Genomic DNA, 25,730 nt, shown 5'->3' on the forward strand with positions numbered 1-25,730 from the left:
CTGGTTTAAGATCTGGTACTTGGAAAACCCACCATAGCCATTTGTAGTCTGGGAGGGATTCTATCGCTGAAGGTCAGAGAGATGAAAGGAGAGCTATAGCTGGTATGCCTGGAAGGACAAGGATATTCTGAAAAGACATTTATACCCTTTGCATTGGCCACCATACTATTGAAACAATGCACCCTAAAGAATTGGAAGCTCCTCCTGGGGTTTCATGAAGGGGGAAGAAAAAGGTTGAACTCTGCTGCCAGTCAGAGGAGGAGCTTGTCTCCTGGAAAGAAGTTGCACAGAGTGCTGGCAGCTGGTCAGGTGGCCTTGCAGGAGAGACTGGAGCCAGACAGTGAGGGGCAGGACAAAAGTCAGACTAGGACCACCAGGTGTGTACAGCTGGCCCTGTGCTTAAGTCAGCCCTGGAGATAGGCTCTCTGGGGTGGGGGGGGGTGGGGTCACTTGATCTCTTTGGTATTCTCTTCAATGTGGTAACATTGAATAAAACCCATTTTTGTGCTTCTTCATGATTAATTTGCCTCTATAATTGGTTTATTGGTTTATGGGACAGGTGGCTGAGCATGGCCTCTTAGGCTGCATAAAGACAGGTACCCTGGTAACAAAGCTGCACTGGTGTTTCTTAGATGGGAGCAGCTCTGAGGGAGGTGGAACAAGACTCACAAAGTGTAGCAAATATCCCTGCGGGGCTGAGCTCCTATCCACTGACTAGGGACTGGAAGAGTTTCTACCACCTTATGGAGACCATCTGGTTCTTGTAACTTACAGTTTGACTCCTCAGGCTCCAGAGGGTCTATGACCTAAGTCCAAGCTCTTTATGGGATTTTGCTCTCAGGGAATTTGAAATGCAGAGCCAGGATGAGAGCTCATCCCCTTTACTAGGCCAGTGAATGTTTTCATTCCATCATTCTGGGACAGCCAGTAGACTTGAGGGTAACTGCCATTCCCATTCATGTGAGAACCACAGGGAGCCATCAGCACATACATTTAGGATTCTAAGTCTGTTGGGAGAGTTGTCTGCTCTCTTGAATCCAGAAAAGAGTTTGTGCTCATTCTTCATGTATCCTTACTCAGTAGACTTCCCCAGACACGGAACAGTTTAGGTCCATTTTGGGAAGACTTTGTAAAGGGAAAGGGAAGTGGGGGAGGAGGAAGAGGAAGCATATGTGTGTGTGTGTGTGTGTGTGTGTGAGAGAGAGAGAGAGAGAGAGAGAGACAGAGAGAGAGAGACAGAGACAGAGACAGAGAGACACAAAGAGAGGGACAGAGGGAGACACAAACACACACACACACACATACACACACACACACACACACACACACACAGAACACAGTTAAATAAGACCATCCCATGCTAAGGTAGGAAGGGATCTGGGGATCTGGGGAAGGGACAATATGTTTCTGTTTTCTGCAGTGACAAGGGACATATTGACAAGCTGGACAAAGTACTTTGATCTGAGTGGTGAGCCCTAATGTCAAGGATAGAGACATGGTGAAGGAGGTAAGCCTTAGAGGCTCAGTACTACACAGGATGCTGGCTCTTTTTCTTTTGTTTCTTTTTTGTTATGACTGAATGGAAGACATACACTTCAGAAAAGGGCAGGGCTGTTTATTACTCAGAGCCTGGGAAGAACATGTGTGAAAGGAGGCAGAAACAACATGCAGAACGATGGAATGGATAAAGACTTATTTATTATTTATCTTATCATTTCCCAGAACAAAGGCCATTTAGTAAGCCATTCCCTTTAGACTTGGTTGGGCAGCTGTCACATGGCTGACCTCTTAATTACTTCCCACAGCCTTTGCCATGGCTGTGGCCATGCCCACGTGGGTTGTTCTCATGCAGCTTCTCATGACAGGCAAAGATCAACTTTGCCATCAGCATCATACACTCCTCAAAGCTCAGCTGATTGTCCTGGTTTGTGTCCAGGTCCTCCATGATGTCATTTATGAGTGCTTCATTTCTCTTCTCTTTCTGTGGGTGAAATAGAGGAGGCTGTTAGGGCTAAGGAAGAGAACTCTGAAGCACAGGGAGTGTCTAGATAGCAAAGGCACAGGAAAACCTACCCCAAAGGGTTAGATTTGAGAATAAGAATAACGTACTGAGTGCTCATGATGGAGCAGATGCTAAAAATTTGCTAAACACTTTTCATTTTTTCCCCAGAAAGCCCTCTCCCTTGGGCACTAGGACTCTCCTATCTCAAAGGCCAGGCAATTAGTAAATATAGAAATACCCATTGTTTATCCTTATAATTACTTTAACAAATAGAAATGGAAACACCTTCTAAAAGGTAGGTCATTTTTGTAGGTTGTTGGCCTTGGGAGTAGAGGAGAGGAGGTATAAATCTGGATTTGATTTGAGGTGCAGTACTACACAGGTTGTTGGCTCTTTTTTTTTCCCTCCTGGAGGATTTTTCTTCCCCTACTCTTCTCAGTCTCTCTTGCAGTCATGCCCCACCCCAGTCATTTTCTGGGAGGCAACTAGTTGTTAAAGCTTGTTCAGGCTACTTAGTTGAGGAGGCACCCAAGAAACCAGGCAGCACAGGGTCTTAAAGGGGCAGAGCATAGTTTGCTCTGCTGACCACAAAGGGTGTGATAAAGTTGGTGGAGACTCAGATAAAGTGAAAAGATCAAGATGTGGTTGCTGACCATCATCTAGCTGCAAGTCTTGCACTCACTTGCTGGGACACCCTGGCTAAGCAATACCCCCTTCCACAACCTGAGTAGTTCATGAGTAAATTACGTTTGAGGTTACTGTTTCCATGGTTCTGGTAGAATATGTCAAGATAGGAAGTAGAGCCCATGGAGGGGTCACAGAGAAGGTATCTTCTAACATAGCTTCATGTGCAACCTCTATCTACCCTGAATCAGTATCTTGCTTGTCTTATGTACTCACTTAAGAGATATCTCTGCCCCTAATATCTCCCATAGTGACAATTCTCTGATTTTCCTTGGTCCCAAGTTGGGCAGGGGACCAGCCGACAGAGGCTAGCTATATTATGGACACTTCTCTGGGGAAAAGTTATAAAAAAAATAAAGGCTTCCTCTGACTCTGACACACACACACAGACACTCTCCCCCTCCTTTCAGTTGTCCCCTTCCATGTTGGTCATGGTGGCCATCTCTGCTATTCTTTCACTTCATGCTACTTTCTTTAATGTCCTCACAATGAATATAAAAGTTCTTTTACCTAAAGGCTGGACTATGGCCTTCATCATCTTGATGATCTCTCTCCTAATAAAACCCATCCTGAAGGGTAATGGGTTTTAACTTCCTTCTCCAGGAACTAACTGAACCTGTCATCTCATTGTTTTAAGATCTCTTGAGTCTTTAACCAGGGACTAGGTTTCATCAAAAGTATTACTCCCTCAAAGGCTCTTTCTCTGTCTCTCTCTTTCTCCTTACCTACTATCTATTTATTTTTAAATTTTTTTTTTAATTTTAATTTTTTTGTTTTTTCGAGACAGGGTTTCTTTGTGTAGTCCCAGCTGTCCTGGAACTCACTCTGTAGACCAGGCTGGCCTCGAACTCAGAAATCCTCGTGCCTCTGCCTCCCAAGTGCTGCGATTAAAGGTGTGTGCCACCACTGCCTGGCTCCTACTATCTATTTATTATTTATTTATCTGTCTGTCTATCTATTCGTCTATCTGTCTATCTATCTATCTATCTATCTATCTATCTATCTATCTATCTATCTATCTATCTATCTATCTATCCATCCATCCATCCATCCATCCATCNCTATCTATCTATCCATCCATCCATCCATCCATCCATCCATCCATCCATCCATCCATCCATCCATCCATCCATCCATCCATCCATCCATCTATCTATCTATCTATCTATCTATCTATCTATCTATCTATCTATCTATCTATCTATCTATCTATCTATTTCTACCTATCATCTATCTATCTATCTATCTATCTATCTATCTATCTATCTATCTATCTTCTTCTTCTTCTTCTTCTTCTTCTTCTTCTTCTTCTTCTTCTTCTTCTTCTTCTTCTTCTTCTTCTTCTTCCTCTTCCTCTTCTATCTATCTATCTATCTATCTATCTATCTATCTATCTATCTATCTATCTATCTATCTATAAATCATAGTCACTCATTCCTACTGTACCCAGCCCAGACTATCCACAGAACTCTCTCACCATCCTCCCAACTCTTAGGTCATTGAATTCACTTGTGTTCTTAAAGTTATGTGTCACCAACACTGGGATACGGGTTCCTAGATCATCTCTGTAGCCCTCTGCCCCAAATAGGGCACCACACATTGCAGATGTTCAACTGAACCATTTCCTGACTCATGGCTAACTTTGAGTGCCTCTAATGGCAGAGCCCTACTGCCCCTGGTGCTAGAATTTGTTCTCAGACTGCTGCAGATTGCACCCTCTTCTCTCACAAGCCAAGCCTCACCTTCATAAAAGTTGCCAACTTCGCGTTCACCATTTCTCTGAATTCCCTCTTGCTCAGGGTGTCAGGGTTTCCTTCCTTCCTAGAGTATTGATGGAAGACGTTGATGATGGTGGTTATGCTGCGCTCCATCTGAGATGGTGTTTTGTTGGCCATCTTCTTGCTCTTCTTTGAAAATAGGGGAAACAAAAGTTACAAATAAAAGAATGGGATACCAAGCTTCCCTGACCTAGTCTCTGGCCACTGTTAGGCAAGATAAGGAGGGGAGCACAAAATAAAAAGAACAGGTAGGGTGCTACATAATGGAGAGACAGCTTCCCTCCACATATACACAAAAACAGAATTTTGACTATTAATGGAATGCAAAAAACAAAAATATTTTATAGTACAACATTCTTAGAAAAAGTGAAGGAAGATATAAAATGAATAGATCAACCTAGGAGGGCTTCAAGAGGAAGGCTTGGAGGAAAGTTGGCCAAGGGTAGGAACAAAAGATCTAGTAGGCAGACTCCTCTCCACGGAAGATGAAGCTTACTTACCAAGGCTAACGAGTCACAGATGTTGGTAAGAGCAGTGTAAGCCCAGTATTTATAGGCAGCTCCTTGTTAGATACATGGTTATCTCTGGGAAAGATTGCTTCATAGGTGAGCAGTGTGGTAACCCTGACAGTCAGGGAGTTGGGGTGGGGCAGGAAATGTTCACACAGCTCTGATGTTTTGTGAAATTCCCAGCCCTGGGCTTGGAGCTTGTTTGGAGGAAACTGGTTAGTTGGCTCATTTCCCTTCTATCCAACCTCCCCCTAACCCTTCCCTGCCCAAATCTTAAGTAAGACAGCCTACCTGCCATCTTTGATACCTTTCATTTCCTTGTCCTGACTTGTAATATACAGAGGGTGGCAGGGGAATCACTGTGGCCATATCATTCTGGCTCTATCCCCTGAGATTATGGTCTGAGCCTTCTCATGTGTTTTCCTGGCTCCTTTGAGGAAGGGTGAGGGGTCCTCATGGCGTTCTTGAATGGAATTAGTGTTAAGAAGCTCCTCAGAGGTGGTAGCTCTTTCCCAATGGAGAGGAATGTTATGTTCAGAAGGGGACTTAAGATCATTTAGCTAGCATGTGACCTAGCAGGGGCTGTACTCAGACATCCCAGTTCTTTTTAAGGGTATTTACTACTACATTCTCCCCCTTGCATCTGAGAGGGGAGCTATCTTCAGTGGTTCTCAGTGTCACTCTTCCAAATCCTATTCCCAGTTGTCATTTATGTCCCCTAGGAACTTATATCCTAGAAGGTAGCTGATTTTAAAAAAATGATTGTTATTAGCCTATAATAACTAAACAGAATGACGACTTTCATTTTAACATTTTCATATAGGCATATAATATATTTTGATAAAAAATTTCCTTCTATTTTCTTTTCTTATCCCATCTCTCTATTCCTCTTTTCTCCTTGTACCTCTCTGATAGTCTTCTTTCACATCCTTTCCTGGGGGCAGGGGTTAATTCAGTCACCCTTTACACATGCATCAGAAAGCAATGTTTCTTTAGTAGCCTGGCAGGGGTAGCGGGCTGGGCATCAAGGGTTCCACCCTCAGCCCTTACTTTGCTTGCATTTTCTGTTTCCTTTAACCTTAATTTTCACATAGAGAGAACATGTAGTGCTTGTCTTGTGAATCTAGTTTATTATGTTTAACATGATAATCCCTAGGTCCATTTGTTTTCTTACAAATGGTACAATTTGTTCTTCTTTATGGCTGAATACTTTCTTTCTTTCTTTTTTTGACATTTTTTATTAGATATTTTCTTCATTTACATTTCAATTGCTATCCCAAACGTCCCCTATACCCTCCCACCGCCCTGCTCACCTACCCACTCACTCCCACTTCTTGGCCCTGGCTTTCCCCTGTACTGGGACATACAAAGTTTACTAGACCAAAACATCATCTGTAAAAATGTCTGGCCAGTGAATTTACCCACTTTCTGACTGGATTATCTGTTCTTTTGGTAGTTACTTGCCCTACTTTTTTGTGTATCCCTTGTTAGATGAATAGCTGGCAAATATTCTCTCTCTTTCTCTTCCTGATGATGACCAACTAGGCCATCTTCTGCTAAATATGCAGCTAGAGACATGAGTTCTGGGGGACTGATTAGTTCACAGTGTTGTTCCACCTATAGTGTTGCAGACCCCTTCAGCTCCTTGGGTACTTTCTCTAGCTCTTACATTGGGGGTCCTGTGTTCCATCCTATAGATGACTGTGAGCATCCACTTCTGTATTTGCCAGGCACTGGCAAAGCTTCACAAGAGACAACTATATCAGGGTCCTTTCAGCAAAATCTTGCTGGCGTATGCAATAGTGTCTGTGTTTGGTGACTGATTATGGGATGGACCCCTGGGTGGGACAGTCTCTGGATGGTCCAACCTTTCATCTTAGCTCCAAACTTTGTCTCTGCAACTCTTTCCATAGATATTTTATTCCCTATTCTAGGAAGGAATGAAGTATCCACATGTTAGTCTTCCTTCTTGATTTTCTTGTGTTTTGGAAGTTGTATCTTGGGTATTCTAGGTTTCTGGGCTAATATCCACTTATCAGTGAGTGCATATCAAGTGACTACTTTTGTGATTGGGTTACCTCACTCAGGATGATATCCTCCAGATACATCCATTTGCCCATTTGCTGAGTAGTACTCCATTGTGTAAATGTACCACATTTTCTGTATCCATTTCTCTGTTGAGGGACATCTGGGTTCTTTCCAGCTTCTGGTTATTATAAATAAGGCTGCTATGAACATAGTGGAGCATGTGTCCTTATTACCAGCTGGAACATCTTCTGGGTATATGCCCAGGAGAGGTATTGCTGGATCTACCGTTAGTACTATGTCCAGTTTTCTGAGGAACTGCCAGACTGATTTCCAGAGTGGTTGTACAAGCTTGCAATCCCACCAACAGTGGAGGAGTGTTCCTCTTTCTCCACATCCTCACCAGCATACTTTCTTATGTGTGTATACCAATTCTCTTTATTCATTCATCTATTGTTGGGCACCCAGACTTGTATATGTTGGCTATAGTGAATAGTTCCACAATAAACATAGATGTGCAGATATGTCTATTGTATAACTTTTATGCCTTTGGCTATATACTTGGGAATAGCAAGGCTGGGCTTTATAAAGAATCTCCACGCTGATTTGTATAGTAATTGGATTAAGTTACATTCCTAACAAGTTCCCCTTTTCTCATATTCATGCCAGTATTCTTTTCTTTCTTTTCCTTTCCTTTCCTTTTCCTTATTTTTCCTTCCATCCTTCCTCTTTTCCTTCTTTTATCTTCTTTGAGACAGGGTTTTTCTGTAGCTTTGAGTTTACAGAATCCCACCTGCCTCTGCCTCTACCTTCAGAGTGCTGGGATTAAATGCATGTGTCACTATGTCTGTTGCTTGTTTTCTTGATGATATCTATTGTGTTTAGAGTGAGATGGAAATATGAGTTTTGATTTGCATTTCTGAAATGGCTAATGATATTGGACATCTGTCATACACTTATTGGCAGTTTGTACTTGCTCATCTGTAAAAATGTCTGGCCAGTGAATTTACCCACTTTCTGACTGGATTATCTGTTCTTTTGGTAGTTACTTGCCCTACTTTTTTGTGTATCCCTTGTTAGATGAATAGCTGGCAAATATTCTCTCTCATTATGTAGACTGCGGTTTCCTTTGCTTTTCAGAAGCATGCCAATTCGATGTAATGTCACTATCGTATTTCCTTAGCTGTCAGATTCTATCACATTAAGGTATCAATCACTGGATCAATGTTGGGCTGCCATTTGTAAAACATTAAAGAGGTTTGTTGGAGAAAGGTCTCACATAGCTCAGGCTGGCTTTAAACTTGCTGTATAGCTGAGGATGATCTTGAATCTGATCCTTCTGATTCTACATCTGAGTTCTGATATTACAGGTGTGTGCCACTACACTCAGATCATGTGAAGCTGGGGATAGGGCTTCGTGAGTGTTAGGCACATTTGACCGAGTGGACCATATCCTGGCTCGTTTCCGTCCCATACCTGTGCCATCCAGTTTTCCTAGTGCTGTTTCTTATAAAAGCTATCTATAACCCCTAATATTTGGGTGCTGCTCCTTTTTTGAGAGTTAGTCAGATGGCTGTAGCTGTGCAGATTCATTTCTGGATCCTCAGTTTTTAAGTTTGATATTATTTACTTTTTATTAATGAGATTTGACCTTATTAATCCTCTCCTCTGTCTTCCCCTGACCTCCCTGTCCTCGAGGCTTTCAGTAGCCTCCTGTTCACCTTCATGTCACATGTGCTCTGGGATGATATCCATAATGACTGTAGCAGTTTGCAGTCCCTCCAGCAGTGACTTATGATGTCTTTGCCATTACAGCTCTGTAGCATAAGTTGAGGTCAGGTATCAAGATCTCCAGTAGTGTTCTTTAAGTTCATGCTTGCTTTGACTGTCTGTGGTCTCTTCTGTCCATATACATTTTTGTGTATACATTGTGTTCATATTTTTTCTAGGTGTGTAAAGAATGTCAATGGGCATTTGATGGGAATTCCATTGAATTGGTAAATTTCTTTTGGTAATATACCCATATTCACAGTTTAATTGTACTAATCCAGAAACATTGCATTTCTTTTCATTGTTTAGCATCTTCTATTTCTTTTAATTTTTTTTTTTTTTAGTGGTTTGAAGCTTTCATTGTAGAGGAATTTTACCTCCATGGTTAGGTTTCTTTCTTTCTTTGAGGTACAGTGAGTGTGATGTTTTTCATTCTCAGAAAGTTGATGACTGCTGGTACATATTTTATGATGACCTTATATATTGCATATCTTGCAGCTTCACTGGAAGTGTTTATCAGCTCTAGAAGTTTTCTGGTGGCAGATTGAATGTGTGTGTGTGCACTTGTGAGTATGTAGAAGTAATATATGTATGTGTGTATATGTGTGTGTATGTATGCTTGTGTGTGCAAATATGTATGTGCATGTGTGTATTGTGTGTGTACCTATAACTGTGTGTGTATACAAGCACTGTGTGTTTGTGTGCATGTTTGTATATGTGTGATTGTGTTCAAGTGTGAATGTGCATGCGTATGCATGTGTGTATGTATAAGCACATGTGTGTATGTATGCTTGTGTGCATGTGTATATGTGCTTGTGTGTGTGTGTCTGGGTATATGTGTGTGTTGGCCAGATATTGATGCCAGGTGTCTTTTGCTAACCTTATGGGTTTTTTTAAATTAATAATTTCTGTCATTTATATCTCAAATGATATCCCCCTTCTTCTCCACAACTCCCCTATCTCATCCACCCTCTTCCTCCCCCTCTTTGCCTCTATGAGTCCATCTGTATGTTTTAAGAGCAGGTCTTTCTTGGATTTAGGTAGGCTGGGCAGCCAGAGAAACCGAGGGCTATGAGGACTGTTTTATACAGCTGTTGAGGATCGAAACTCCTCATGCTTTCGTGTCAAGTACTTTACCAACTAAGCTCTCTTCCTAGCCCTATGCACCTTATGTTCTAATTTATGGTGTCTTCTGTGTTAGTACTGTGGTGTTTCTGTGGCTACTGTGGCTCTGTAGTGTGGTTTGGAGTTAGATATTGTGATTCCTGCAGCATAGGGAATTCATTTTGATTAGTGTCTTCCGTATATCCTGGGGAGGAGGGTGGAAGTGCTGGTAGGCTTGGTTTGGCTCTTTATAGTCTCTTGTGCTCTTATATGAATTTTAGGGCTGTGATAACTGTTATTTTATAGCTTTCTTGTGAGCATCATGCATCCTCCCCTTGAATTAATACTCCCTTTTGTTCACAGAAGCCAAGATGGCATAGCTCAGCACACATGCCTTTTGTGCACAGACCCCATCTTACTCTGGTTTTCTTTTCATTGTGTCTTCACTCGGACTCAGAAGACCCACCTCTAATCTCCTTAGGAGTATCCTTCCTCAACCCTCAGTGTGACGTCTTACCCAGCTCTCATGGTTTAGTTCAAATGCTGTTCTATTCTTTCCATTGGAAGATAATCCCCTTCTTGGGGGCCTTTTCATACAGCACTCTGGCTTTCAACATGTGCTTTCTTGGAGTAAAGATTTATGAATATTTGCATCTGTCTAATAATTGGTTGTGGATTCACCAGGAAGGTTTTTGCTCATGGTCTCCTCTCATGCTAGAGTGTGACACATAGGAACACTTTACAGTTTCTGAATCATCCTGTTTCCTTACTGGCAACCCTCATCCCCCAGGACATAGGGAGGAACCACTTACTTCTGTTTGTCCAGGATTCACCACTAGGAAAAACACCTCCCTTCGCATTTCCACCACGCCTTTTCTCCAGTCTTCCTAGAGACTTTTCTCATTGTTCAGGTCCCTCCTGCCCACTTTGCTTTCTGTATGTGCTAATCCTTGGGCCTGAGCACCTTCTTCCTTGTGCTGCTCAGATAGCACATGTAGTTGTGGTTAACCAGAGGTTAGGCAAGGTCCCCGGTTGGGGCATGGGACCACCCACTCATCTCTAAATTTTTAACCCAGAATTTCTCCTGCCTAAAGGAAATATGGAGACAAAGTGTGGAGCAGAGACTGAAGGAAAGGTTATCCAGAGATTGCCCCACCTGGGGATCCATCCCATATACAATCACCAAACCCTGACACTATTGTGGATACCAAGAAGTGCTTGCTGACAGGAGTCTGATATAGCTGTCTCCTGAGAGTCTGTGCCAGAGCCCAACAAATACAGAGGCGAATGATCACAACCAACCATTGGACTGAGCACAGGGTCCCCAGTGGAGGAGTTAGAGAAAGGACTGAAGGAACTGAAGGGGTTTGCAACCTCATAGGACAATATCAATCAACCAGAACCCCCAGAGCTCCCAGGGACTAAACCACCAACCAAGGAGTACACATGGAGTGATCCATGGCCCCAGCCCCATATGTAGCAGAGGATGGTCTTGTCCGGTATCAATGGGAGGAGAGGCCTTTGGTCCTGGGAAGGCTGTATGCCCCAGTGTAGGGGACGTGAGGGTGGGGAGGCTGGAGTGGGTGGATGGGTAGGTAAGCACTCTCAAAGAAGCAGAGGGAGAGGAGATCGGATAGGGGGTTTCCGGAGGGGAAACTGGGAAAAGGGATAACATTTGAAATGTAAATAAATAAAATATCAAATTAAAAAAAAAGAAACAAAAAGTTCAGAATTTTTAGCTGAAATGCCTTTTAGTACTACTTTGATCTCTTCATTTGTTGAGTCTGTTTAGGTTGTTGACTCTTCCTGGTTTAATTTTGGTAATTTGGCTAAACCTAGAAATTCATCCATTTATTTTAGGTTTTCTAGATTAACAGAGTACACGTTTTTAAAATACTCCTCTTTCTTTTGGTTAGTTGGGCCAAAGATCTGTTCATCTTATTTATCTTCTCAAAGAACCACTTTTTAGATTCACTGATTCTTTTCCTGCTAATTTTTATGTTTTATTGCATTGTGGTCAAATAAGATACAAAGAGGATTTTAATACTTTTGAATTTGTAAAAATTTGTTTTGTATCCCAGGATGTGGTCTATTTTAGAAAAACTTCCATGTGTTTCTGAGTAGAATGTATATTCTTTGGTCTTTGAGTGAAGTATTCTGTGGATATTTGTTAAGTCCATTTGATATAATATGTCAATTAATTTTTATGTTTCTCTGTTAATTTTTTTCTCAGATGATCTGATTGTTACAGAAAGTGGGATATTGAAATCATCTATTATTATTGGGTGGATGATACTCTATGTCTTTAGACTCAGCAGTACATTTTATGAGATTGGGTACATTAGAATTTGATCCATGCGTGTGTAGGATAGGAATATCTTCTGGGTTAACTGATCCCTTGATTAGAATGAAGTGTCCCTCTTTTTCTTTTATTAATTTGTTTTCATCTCAAATGATATCCCACTTCCCAGTTATGCCTCTACAGATCCCCCATCCCACATATGCCCTCTCTCCCATTCCCTTTGACTGTAAGAGAGTGCTCCCCCACCCACCAACCCTCTCTTGCCCCACTGCTCCAGCATCCCTCTACTCTGGGGCATCACACCTCCACAGGACCAAGGACCTCCCCTCCCATTTCTGTCAGGCAAAGCCATCTTCTGTTATATATGTGTCTGGAAACATGGATCCCCCCAGGTACACTCCTTGGTTGGTGGTCTAGACTCTGGGAGCACTGGGTGGTCTGGCCATCCAATGTTGTTCTTCCTATGGGGTTGCAATCTCCCTCCCCGCCTTCAGTCCTTCTGCCAGCTCCCCCATGGGGTCCCTGAGCTCAGTCTGATGGTTGTCTCCAAGCATCCACATCTGTACTGGTCAGTTGCTGGCAGGACCTCCCAAGGAACAGACACATCAAGTTCTTGTCAGCAAGTGCCTCTTGACTGCAACAGTGTTTGCAGACAGGGTGGATCCCCAGGTAGGGCAGTCCCCTCATGGCTCTTCCTTCAGTCCCTGTTCCACTTTCTTGTCCCTGTTCTTCTTTTGCACATGAACATTTCTGGGTTAATAGAATGAAATGTCCCTCTTTTTCTGTTAGGATTAGTTGTAATTTGAGGTCTATTTTGTCAGATTTACATAGCATTGCTTGATGCTTCTAGGATTCATTTTATTGCACTATATCTGTTCATCCTTAATTTAACGTGGCATTCATCTTTAGAGCCCTACCTTAATGTGTTTCTTAACAGACAGATGAATTTTGTTTCTTTTTCTAAATTTTAAGTATTGTACTTTTCTATTAGTTAGTTAATTTATTCACTTTACATCCCAGTCACTGCCCTCATCACCCCCCTTGTACAGTCCCTCCCCCATCCTCTCCCTCTCTCCTCTGAGAGAGTGGAGGACTCCCTGAGTATCTTCCAGCCCTGGCACTTCTCTGCAGAGCTAGGTGCATCCTCTCCTACTGAGGCCAGAGACAAGGCAGCCCAGCCAGGATTTCGTTTCTTGATTCCTTCAATAAGCCTGTGTCTTTTGATGGGAGAATTGAAACCATTGATATTAAAGTTATTATTTAAATATTAAGGTTATTGTTTAAGTTTTTGTTAATTGTGGTCATTGGGATGTTGGTGTTTGATTTTGTTGTTTGTGTTCTCAGTAGACTTCATGTTTTAATAATAATGGCTTTGTATTTCTTTCCTCAGTTTTTCTGCAATGCTCAGTCCTCTCTTCAGCCCAAAATAGTGTTTCCTATATTTTCTTTAGGGTTGATTTGTTGTATATAAAATTTTTGAAAGGCAGTTTATAATGTGAGAAGGTTTTCTTTTTCCTTTCTCATGGCAGAGAGTTTTGCTGGGTATATTACTATAGGCAGAGAGTTTTGCTGGGTATATTACTATAGGCTGGCCGTCATAATCTCTTAGGGCTTATAATGCATTGTCCCAGGTTCTTTTGGCTTTCAAAATTTCCATTGGGAAATCAGCTGCCATTCTGATGGGTTTTCCTTTATAAATGACTTATTTTTTCTTGCAGCTTTTGATACACCTTGTTATGTATACTTAATGCTTTAACTATGATACATCATGGGATTTACTTTTCTGGTGTTGTCTATTTGGTGTTCTGTGGGCTTCCTGTATCTGGATGATGTGCTTTTCCTTAGTTTGGGAAAGAAATCTTCTATGAGCTTGTTGAAGATTTGATCTATGCCACCAACTTGGGATTCTTTAGCTGTAATTTGAAGATTTGTTTTTTTCATGGTATCCTGCATTTCCTGTATGTTTCTTTCCCTGTGTTTAAATTTTTCTTCATATTCCTTGCTTATTTCGTCTAGGTCTTCTGCTTTATTTTTGAGTCCTGATATTTTATCTTCTGCCTGATTCATTAGACTTAGAAAGTTTTCCTTTGAGTTTTCTGGTTGAGTTATTAAGATTTTCCATCTTTATTTCAGCTTGAGTTCTCATCTTATCATTCAAGTCCTGCCTGTGCTTATCACCCCTTTCTGCTTCATATTTGTGTCTTCTTGGGCATCACTCAGGTTCTCATTCTCCCTAAGCTCTTTCTCAATTCCACTGAGTTCTTTCTTCCTTTCTACTTTAAAATTCTTGAATTCTTTGATGAAGATTATGATTATTTAAAAAAATTATGTGTCTTGGCATACATGTAGGTAATTCTCAATGGTAAACATTTCTACAGGACTAGTAGGTGTTGGAGAGAAGATGTTACCTGATGTTTCACATTGTTGGTATTTTTGCAATCAGATTTTGCCAATGACCACCCTTGGCTTGGAGAGGGGATCTGAGAGAAGGGGTGTCTGGGAGCAGTGAAAACAAATGACTCGAAGTCAAACCATGGGTCCAAGCTTGCAGCCCAGGTTCTGCTGAGGTGGCTTTCTAGACTACTTTCTCTCTCTGTGTTTTGCTCTGTTCTAGACAGCTTTTTCTTGCTATTCTCAAAACTTTCTGGTTGAGACAGCTCTCTCTGCTAGTAAAAATTCTAAAAGCTATCTGGATAGCTCATGGGTTTTCTGACCAAAGTCAGAAAAGCTGCTGTAAAAAAAAAAAATATTGGATCTTCCAACCAAGTCAAAAAATGCTTGAAGAGCTGTTTTAAGCTCTCTGCAGATCTCCAGACAGCTCAGCTCTCAACAGAGAAAGTTCTAAAGAAGAGCTGCTATTGCTTTCTGCTAGCTCATTGCATGCAGACCAAAGTCTAGTTTTCTCTTTACATATCACTTCAGTTATTTATTCCAGATTCCCTTTTGATTGCCCTATGATCCAACATCCTGTGAACCCAGCCCCTTAATTCTTTTTTTCATTGGGTATTTATTTCATTTACATTTCCAGTGCTATCCCACCCACTCCCCCACCCACCCACTCCCACTTCTTGGCCCTGGCATTCCCCTGTACTGAGGCAGATAAAGTTTGCACGTCCAATGGGCCTCTCTTTCCACTGATGGCCGACTAGGCCATCTTCTGATTCATATGCAGCTAGAGACACGAGCTCCAGGGCGGGGTATTGGTTAGTTCGTATTGTTGTTCTACCTATAGGATTGCAGATCCCTTCAGCTCCTTGAGTACTTTCCCTAGCTCCTCCATTGGGGGCCCTGTGATCCATCCAATAGCTGACTGTGAGCATCCACTTCTGTGTTTGCTAGGCCCCAGCATCGTCTCACAAGAGACAGCCATATCTGGGTCCTTTTAGCAAAATCTTGCTAGTGTATGCAATGGTGTCAGTGTTTGGAAGCTGATTATGGGATGGATCCCTGGATATGGCAGTCTCTAGATGGTCCATCCTTTCATCACAGCTCCAAACTTTGTCTCTGTAACTCCTTCCATGGGTGTTTTGTTCCCAATTCTAAGAAGGGGCAAAGTGTCCACACTTTGGTCTTCGTTCTTCTTGAGTTTCATGCTTTTAGCAAATTGTATCTTATATCTTGGGTATTCTAAATTTCTGGGCTAATATACACTTATCAGTGAGTACATATTGTGTGAGTTCTTTTGTGATTGGGTTACCTCACTCAGGATGATGCCCTCCAGGTCCATCCATTTGGCTAGGAATTTCATAAATTCATTCTTTTTAATAGCTGAGTAGTACTCCATTGTGTAAATGTACCACATTTTCTGTATCCATTCCTCTGTTGAGGGGCATCTGGGTTCTTTCCAGCTTCTGGTTATTATAAATAGGGCTGCTATGAACATAGTGGAGTATGTGTCCTTCTTACCAGTTGGAACATCTTCTGGATATATGCCCAGGAGAGGCATTGCGGGATCCTCTGGTAGTACTATGTCCAATTTTCTGAAGAACCGCCAGACTGATTTCCGGAGTGGTTGTACAAGCTTGCAATCCCACAAACAATGGAGGAGTGTTCCTTTTTCTCCACATCCTCGCCAGCATCTGCTGTCACCTGAATTTTTGATCTTAGCCATTCTGACTGGTGTGAAGTGGAATCTCAGGGTTGTTTTGAGTTGCATTTCCCTGATGATTAAGGATGTTGAACATTTTTTTCAGGTGCTTCTCAACCATTCGGTATTCCTCAGGTGAGAATTCTTTGTTTAGCTCTGGGCCCCATTTTTTAATGGGGTTATTTGATTTTCTGTAGTCCTAGGATACAGCAAGCACACATTTTCTTTTAACATTACAAAAGAATTTAGAGAGATCTGCCTGCCTCTGTGAAGCATAGATGCTAAGCTGGTTGGGTTGGAACCTGACCTGAAAGTACCATTTCTACCACACCTGGGCCTAACCTTGCTCTGTCACAGGCTCCTCAAATTCCTGAACTTAGGAATTTGTCTGTTTTTGTAAACATAAACCAAGTAAACTTAAGTTGGGTTTCCTGCATATTTGAGAAATTATACATTTTTGTGTTTAGAGTTCTTTCCCACAGTATTGAGGGCTGTCCTGAAGGTCCCAGTGTTTACCATTTTGTTGATTTATTACCCATACCTTTGCCTCCTGGACTCCATGTTATTTAATTATCAAAGAGTCATTAACAGGGAGGATGTTCCTTAAAGGAGGAATGTAAAATATGTACATTATACAAACAAACTTTATACCCACAGCAGCCATCGACACTCTTGGAGGCCTATGTCTGCTGGACCTGTCCCAGGGCAGGAACCATGTCAATATGTCCCCACCAAGGCTATGCTGGACTTGGCAAGATCTGGACACATAGACTTCTTTTGTTAGTTCTAAGTTTAATATGGACAGATTATGTTGGGGCAGAAGAGATGATATTTGGACAGGTTGAACCAAGAGGTTGGAAATGGCTTGGATGAAATGAAGTTAGATGGACAGATGACTGGTGTACAGGATGTACCTCCTAAGTCCAAGCCTGGGGTGCTGGTGTAGATCTGGATGGGAGGGGTTTGCTGTTTCATGGGAAGAGCTTGTGCATAGGGAAATAGGTAAGGCAGGTCCTAGCAGAATTCAAGAGATCAGTTGTGGCATAGATAGAAGAGGTCAGACTAGATCAGAATACTGGCTATGGAGTCTGGGCTACATCTAGCTGGTTGGGGAGAAGGCATGAATAGGAGGGTCAGGGAAACTCCCTGTTCTAGACCCTAGAGAAGGAAATGGGAGTTCTAGCTGTGTGGACAGGTTGGATGTAGTCCAGAAGGACTTGGGGGGTGCTCCAGGGCCTTTGGTGACTTCTGGCTTACTTATTGTTTCCTTCTGTAGAGGAAGTTAGTATCCCCCTCACCAAAGTTGCCCTTCAGGCCCAACACCACCCTGCCTGTCTGTAGGTAGCCACAGATAGCTCCTGAGAGACATCCTATTGTACACTGACCCAAATGAACAGTTTGAGACAAGGGTGCCAGGAAGTTCAAATCCAAAGAGCTCCCAGGTGGTAGGTAAGGAACTACAGACTATTGTGCAACCTCTGGGTCCGCACCAAGTCTTGATGACTAGCCACCCTGAAGGCCATCTTAAGCCCTGCCTGCACTTTGGGCTACTCCCATATCCATGTGAGGGCTCTTCAGCTACCTGGCTTCTGAACTCTCATTCATAAGCTTTGTTAAGTCTGCACATTTCTCTCATTCCTACATGGGCATCTCTGCTCAGAATCTCTGATTTCCGGGAAACTTGACATTCCAAGCTGAGAAAGCTGCTTGTCCCTTTCTTGTCCCTGGCTACAGTTCTCCAGTCCTTCCACCTCCCCTGGATGTTGCTGAATAAATTGTTGCCTTCATTTCACTTCCCACTGAAACTCCAGACCTTATCCCAAGACTTGGAGGTGTCATATCTCAGGAGCTTCCTGTTGCCTGGCTCCACCTCAGGCATCTCCTTGAAGTCTACAACCCTTTGTAGAAAATAACAGGCTTTTCCAATCACCATACTGTGGACATTATAATTATTGACTTTTTCGGTCTGTCTCCCTTACTGCATTATTAATCTGCTAACTCATCACTAGATAAGTTTTGCCTGCAGGAGACATAAACATTGGCTAAACACAACGAAGACTGTGTTGATTTTGATAGAATGTATGTTTAGAAGGCTATTTTCTATAATTAAGAAGTTGTGCAACACAGGACACATCAGGGAAGACAAGGGATTAGATTGTGAGGAAGATTCCTGTTGGGTAGGTGACATCAGGATTATCAGAATGCATATGCTGCCACCTTATGGCTTGTGTAGGTCATGACAGCTTCGGTAGTCTTTTGGACTCTAATTTTTAAAGTTTTACATTTAAATTTTTTTTAGCCTTAATTAATTTACTTTATTTTTGTTGTATATGCTCCTGTATGTGGTAGCCACAGTTGGAGCCTGGGTTCTTTTAAGGGAGTCTCTGTGGTGGGTTTTCACAAGATGGTCAATGAATTCCTGATAAGGAGACTTGGTGAACACAGCCTCTTTGTCAGGTTGGGTGTGGGGGTAGGGTCAAGTTGCTGTAGGTCTTGGAAGATGGCAATGAAGATGGCTTTGGCAAAGTTGCCTAGGGTGGTAGTGAAGCGCCTGGATGATGTGGAACAGTCATCAATATTGGTGTTTAGCAGCAACTTCTTGGGCACAGGAGCAGAGACAATGCCAGTGCCTCTTAGGGAAAGGATGAGATGTGCCATCACAAGCCATAGCTAAAGGTCACCTCGAATGGAACAGTGTAGTGTTCGTCAACCTTATTCCCTCAGTAACTTCTCTGCACTGGGATGATGGAAAGCTTGGCCAAGATGATGGTCCCTCTGATGGCAATGGCTACTTCCTTGGATGATTTAGCACCAAGACCAAAGTGACCATTGTAGTCTCCAGTTGCAGTCAGAGCCTTGAATCTGGTTGATTGGTCAGCCTGAGTCTGCTCCCACACCAACACGATCTTTAGAACTTCAGCCTTTAGGGATGTGCCCAGGAAAAAGTCAATAACCACAGATTCCCTGATGGTCAGGAAGAACAGGTGGATCACCTCCCAGGTTCTTGATCTTCATGTCCTTAACCAGGCAGCTCAGTTGGTGATGGAAATCCATCCCTTGCCTTTAGCTTTACCTCCATGAGCCCTGTGTTCTCAAGCATGAACGTGGGTCTCAAGTCTGCTGCTAAATCTGTGGAAGCTGCATAGCCTCCTATTGGCCATTTGGTGTTTTCCCAAAGAAGTGACCACTACCGGCCCTGCACTGCGTCTGGGCAGCATAATAGAGCTGGCTCTGGAGGCAGGAATCTGGGTGAGCTAGTCCTGAGGGTGTGACAGAGAAGAGCTGGCCCGTGCCAGTCACCTGCAGTGAGGTGTTGTGGGCATGGGGGTGCTACTCTTCCCCACTCTCACCCTTTGCCACCTGCGGTAGTTTGGAGACCTGGCGCCAGGGTCATAAGAGCAGGAGAGCTGGTCCTGCCCTTTACTAGCTACAGTGCTTGGGAGCTTCAATTCTCCTGGGCAGCACAGTGCAGGGTATGTGGCCCTGCTTCTCATCTGTTGTGAGGTTGTGTGGGTGCGGGGAAGGTGCCCTCCTTCTCCCTTACCAACCTGAGGCAATTGGGTAAGCCAGCCCGGAGGATGTGAGAACTGGAGAGCTAGCCCAGTCTCTCAATGGCTGAAACGCTTGGAGAATGAGCCCTGCACCTCGACCAGCAGCACAGTAGAGCTGGCTCTGGTGGCTCTCAAGAGCATGAGAGAAAGAGAGCTGACACTGCCCCCTACTGGCTGCAACATTGGGTGAGTTAGCTGGAGTAGTGCTGAAGAGCTCGCCCTGGTGGTGCAAGTGTGGGAGAGCAGGCAGGCTAACCAACTCAGCTAACAAGCAGGTCCAGATCCAGGGCTTTGAGTTGGCCCACCCCAACATCTACCTCATTTATGAACGGCTGGAGCACGTGAAGGGACCAGTCCTGCAGAATAAAAGCTGCAGGATCTCCTGACACAGGGCAACTACAGGATATCTGAAAGGAGTCCTTGTGAGGATTCAGTTTTGATAGTGTAGCAAAAGCGAGAGGCGTTGCAATGACATTGCAATGCACATTTGCAAGGAAAGATGTGTGGACAAAGAGAATACCATATGACACATTGCGACATACTACAGCTTCTACCATGAGATGTATTCTATGTTTTGTTTTGTTTATTTTTTAAAATTTTTGCTTTTTATTTTCTCTTCAGGGGGAAGTTGTAAGGTCGGAGGGTGTATACAAAGGAAGAGGGAGATGAGTGGGATTGGGGCACATGATTCGAAACTCACGAAATATCAGTAAAAAGTTAAAAAAGGAAGTGAGTCCTTTTAAAAAATTTAAGGTAGGAGAGGTTGTTTGAGGATAATTCTTTTTACAACTTAATATTTTATTTAGTATTCAAGTGTGCACAAGTGTTTCCATCAAATGCGCCCCTTATTCCTTCCCTTCCAGTTACTCCCCTGTCCAGTCCCTGAGTTTTTTCTCCAAATTTCATTTCTCTTTTAGTTTTCCTTTTTTTAATTAAAATTTACTTTTTATTCGTTATTTTATTTATTTATATTTCAAACATTATCCCTCTTCCCGGTTTCCCCTCTGCAAACTCCTATCCCCCTCCCCTCCCTCCTGTACCTATGAGGGAGCTCCCCTCTCCCAACCACTCCCACCTCAGCTCACTGGCATTCCCCTACACAGGGGCATTGAGCTCCACAGGACCAAGGGCTTCCCCTCCCATTGATGCCAGATAAGGCAATCCTCTGTTACACATGCAACTGGAGCCATGGGTCCCTCCATGTGTACTCTTTAGTTGTGGTTTAGTCCCTGGGAGGGCTGGGGTATATAGTTGCTTGATATTGTTGTTCCTATGGGGTTGCAAACCCCTTCAGCTCCTTCAGTCCTTCCCCTAACTCCTCCATTGGGGTTCTTGTGCTCAGTCTGATGGTTGGCTGCAAGCATCTGCATCTATATTGGTCAGGCTCTGGCAGAGCCTCTCAGGGGACAGATATACCAAACTCCTGTCAGCAAGCATTTCTTAGTATCAGCAATAGTGTCTGGGTTTGGTGTCTGCAGATGGGATGGATACCTAGGTGGGGCAGTCTCTGCTCCACTCTTTGTCCCTGCATTTCCTTCAGACCGGAGCAATTCTGGGTTAAATTTTTTTGAAATGGGTGGGTGATCCCATCCTTCAATGAGGGCCATGCCTAACCACTGGATATGGTCTCTACAGGTTCTACCTCCCCTTTGTTGGGTATTTTAGCTAATGTCATCCACTTTGGGTCCTGGGAACGTTTTGCTTCCCTGGAATCTGGGGCTTTCTCATGGCTACACCCAGTTCCCCATCCCCCATTGCTACATACCTCCATTCAATTTCCTGACCCTCTGTACTTCTCCCCACTTCCCCGTGCCCAGGAGTGGTATAGCTGGGTCCTCAGGTAGTACTATGTCCAATTTTTTGAGTAACCGCCAGACTGATTTCCAGAGTGGTTGTACCAGCTTGAAATCCTACCAGCAATGGAGGAGTGTTCCTCTTTCTCCACATCCTCACCAGCATGTGCTGTCACCTGAGTTTTTGATCTTAGGCATTCTGATTGGTGTGAGGTGGAATCTCAGGGTTGTTTTGATTTGCATTTCCCTGATGATTAAGGATATTGAACATTTCTTTAGGTGCTTCTCAGCCATGTGAGATTCCTCAATTGAGAATATTTTTGTTTAGCTCTGTACCCATTTTTAATAGGGTTATTTGATTCTTCAGAATCTAACTTCTTGAGTTCTTGTATATATTGGATGTTAGCCCTCTATTAGATGTAGGGTTGGTAAAGATCTTTTCCCAATCTGTAGGTTGCCATTTGTCCTGTTGACAGTGTTCTTTGCCTTATAGAAGCTTTTCAATTTTATGAGATCTCATTTGTCAATAGTTGATCTTAGATCCTGAGCCATTGGTGTTGTTTAGGAAAATTTCCCCTGTGCCAAGCTGTTCGAAGCTCTTCCCTACTTTCTCTTTTGCTAGATTCAATGTATCTGGTTTTATAAGGAGGTCTTTCATCCACTTGGACTTGACCTTTGTCTCTTATTTTTGGAGACAATAATGGATCAATTTGCATTCTTCTACATGCTGACTGACACTTGAACCAGCACCATGTGTTGAAAATGCTGTCTTTCTTCCCACTGGATAGTTTTGCCTTCTTTGCCAAAGATCAGGTGTGTGGGTTTAATCCTGGGTCTTCAATTATATTCTATTGATCTACCTGTTTGTCTCTGTACCAATACCTTTTTTTTTTTTTTTAAATCACTACTTCTCTGTAGTACAGCTTGAGGCCAGGGATAGTGATTCTCCCAAACGTTCTCTTATTGTTGAGAATAGTTTATGCTATTCTGAGTTTTCTTGTTATTCAAGATGAATTTGAGAATTGCTTTTTCTATCTCTAAGTTGGAATTTTGGGGATTGCATTGAATCTGTAGAATGCTTTTGGTAAGATGGCCATGTTAATCCTGCTGATCTATGAACATGAGAGATCTTTCCGTCTTTTGAGGTCTTCTTTGATTTCTTTCTTCAGTGACTTGAAGTTCTTATTGTACAGATCTTTCACTTGCTTGGTTAGAGTCACACTTAGATATTTTATATTGTTTGTGACTGTTGTGAGGGTGTCATTTCCCTAATTTCTTTCTCAGCTCATTTATCCTTTGAGTATAGGAAGGCTATTGATTTGTTTGAGTTAATTTTATATCCAGCCACTTTGCTGAAGTCTATGAGTTGTAGGAGTTCTCTGATGGATTTTTTTTTGGGGTCACTTAAGTATACTATCATATCATCTGCAAATAGTGATATTTTGACTTCTTCCTTTCCAATTTGTATCCCTTTGACCTCCTTTTGTTGTCTAATTGCTCTGGCTAGAACTTCTAGTACTATATTGAATAGATAGGGGGACAGTGGCAGCCTTGTCTAGTCCTTGATTTTAGTGGGATTGCTTCAAGTTTCTCTCCATTTAGTTTGATGTTGGCTACTGGTTTGCTGTATATTGCTTTTATTATGTTTAGGCATGGGCCTCGAATTCCTGATCTTTTAACATGAAGGGATGTTGTATTTTGTCAAAGGCTTTTCCAGCATCTAATGAGATTATTATGTGTTTTTTTCCTTCTTTGAGTTTGTTTATATAGTGGATTATGTTGATGGATTTCTGTATATTGAATCATCCCTGTACCCCTGAGATAAAGCCTACTTGATCATAATGCATGATCATTTTATGTGTTCTTGGATTCAGTTTGTGAGAATTTTATTGAGTATTTTTGCAAATGATATTCATAAGGGAAATTGGTCTGAAGTTCTCTTTCTTTGTTGGGTCTTTGTGTGGTTTAGGTATCAGTGTAACTGTGGCTTCATAGAATGAGTTAGGTAATGTTCCTTCTGTTTCTATTTTGTGGAATAGTTTAAAGAGTATTGGTAGTAGGTCTTCTTTGAGGGTCTTGTAGAATTCTGTACTAAACCCCCCTGGTCCTGGGTTTTTTTTTTTTTTTTGGTTGGGAGACTTTTAATGACTGCTTATATTTCTTTAGGGGTTATGGGACTGTTTAGATGGTTTATCTGATCTTGATTTAAATTTGATATGTGGTATCTGTCTGAAAAATCATCTATTTTATCTAGATTTTTCCATTTTTTGTTGAATATATGCTTTTGTAGTAGGATCTAATGATTTTTTGAACTTCTTCAGTTTCTGTTGTTATGTCTCCCTTTTCATTTCGGATTTTGTTAATTTGGATACTATCTCTGTGCCCTCTAGTTAGTCTGGCTAAGGGTTTATCTATTTTTTTCTGATTTTCTCAAAGAACCAGCGCCTGGTTTTACTAATTGCTTGTATAGTTCTTTTTGCTTCTACTTAGTTGATTTTGATTATTTCTTGCTGAATTTGATTATTTCTTGCTGTCTACTCCTCTTGGGTGTGTTTGCTTTTAAATTTGTACTAATGCTTTCAGATGTGTATGTATCCTCCCTCTAGTTACTTTATGGAGGCACTCAGAGCTATGAGTCTTCCTCTTAGCACTGCTTTTACTGTGTCTCATAAGTTTGGATATGCTGTGCCTTCATTTTCGTTAAATTCTAAAAAGCCTTTAATTTTTCCCCTAATATATCATTGAATAGAGAGTTGTTCAGTTTCCATGAGTATGTGGGATTTTTGTTGTTTTGGTTGTTATTGAAGATCAGCTTTATTGCATGATGATCTGATAGGATGCATGGGATTATTTCAATCTTCTTTTATTGGCTGAGGATTGTTTTGTGTCCAATTATATGGTCAATTTTTGAGAAGGTACCATGAGATGTTGAGAAGAAGATATATTTTTTTTTGTTTTAGGATGAAATGTTCTATAGATATCTGTTAAATCCATTTGGTCCATAACTTCTGTTAGTTTCCCTGTGTCTCTGTTCATTTTCTGTTTCCATGATCTGTCCATTGGTGAGAGAGTGGTGTTGAAGTCACCGACTATTGTTGTGGGAAGTTCATTGTGTGCTTTGAGCTTTAGTAATGTTTCGTTTACAAATGTGGGTGCCCTTGCATTTGGAGCATGTATTTTCAGAATTGGAGTTCATCTTGGTATATTTTTTCTTTGATGAGTATAAAGTGTCCTTCCTCACCTTTTTGATAGCTTTTGGTTGAAAGTCGATTGTATTCAATATTAGAATGGTTACTTCAGCTTGTTTCTCGATACCATTTGTTTGAAATTTTTTTTTCTAGCCTTTTACTCTGAGGTAGTGTCTGTCTTTGTCACCAAGGTGTGTTTTCTTTATGCTAGAAAGTGCTAGGTCCTGTTTACATATCTAGTCTGTTAGTGTATGTCTTTTTATTGGGGAATTGAGTCAATTGATATTAAGAGATATTAAGGACCAATGATTGTTGCTACCTGTGACTCTCTTCTTTTGGGTTTGTTGTGAGAAGATTAATTTCTTACTTTTTCTTGAGTGTAGTTTCTTTTTCTTGTGTTGGAGTTTTCCATCTATTATCCTTTGTAAGGTTGTATTTTTGGAGAGGTTTTGTTTAAATTTGGTTTTGTCATGGAATATCTTGGTTTCTCCATCTATGGAAATTGAGAGTTTTGTTTGTTCTCTTAGGGTCTGTATGGCATCCTTCCAGGATCTTCTGGGCTTTTAGAGTCTGTTGAGAAGTCTGGATTAATTCTGATAGGTCTGCCTTTATATGTTACTTGACTTTTTTACCTTACTACTTTTAATATTCTTTCTTTGTTCTGTGCATTTAATGTTTTAATTATTATGTGATGAGAGGAATTTCTTTTCTGGTTCCATCTGTTTGGTGTTCTGTAGGATTCTTGTATATTTATGGGCATCTCTTTTTTTTTAGGTTAGGGAAGTTTTCTTCTATAATTTTTTGAAGATGTTTACTGGCCCTTTGAGTTGGGAATCTTCGCTCTCTTCTATACCTATTATTCTTAGGTTTGGTCTTCTCATTGTGTCCTGGATTTCCTGGATGTTTTGGGTTAGGATTTTTTTTTTTTTTGCACTTT

The 25,730-nt window shown here is 41.8% G+C and overlaps 1 protein-coding gene and 1 pseudogene across 2 annotated transcripts; both read right to left on the bottom strand.

Moving 5' to 3' along the window:
* Nucleotides 1-1,676: 1,676 nt before the first annotated feature.
* Nucleotides 1,677-5,012, bottom strand: S100a9 (S100 calcium binding protein A9). Of its 2 annotated transcripts, none has more exons than XM_021159041.1 (3): nt 4,965-5,012; nt 4,429-4,590; nt 1,677-1,981 (listed from the first exon to the last, which is right to left on the bottom strand). In XM_021159041.1, exons 2-3 carry the CDS (start codon nt 4,579-4,581, stop codon nt 1,793-1,795), a joined length of 342 nt encoding a protein of 113 aa, XP_021014700.1. In that variant the 5' UTR covers nt 4,582-4,590; nt 4,965-5,012; the 3' UTR covers nt 1,677-1,792. The 2 variants fall into 2 exon arrangements, with proteins under 2 accessions (XP_021014700.1, XP_021014699.1); XM_021159040.1 differs by having other exon boundaries at nt 4,429-4,593.
* Nucleotides 5,013-18,566: 13,554 nt separating this feature from the next.
* LOC110291865 lies at nt 18,567-19,655 on the bottom strand (annotated as a pseudogene).
* Nucleotides 19,656-25,730: the final 6,075 nt, after the last annotated feature.

This window comes from Mus caroli, chromosome 3 (assembly GCF_900094665.2).
Source record: "Mus caroli chromosome 3, CAROLI_EIJ_v1.1, whole genome shotgun sequence".
Classification (NCBI taxonomy): domain Eukaryota; kingdom Metazoa; phylum Chordata; class Mammalia; order Rodentia; family Muridae; genus Mus; species Mus caroli.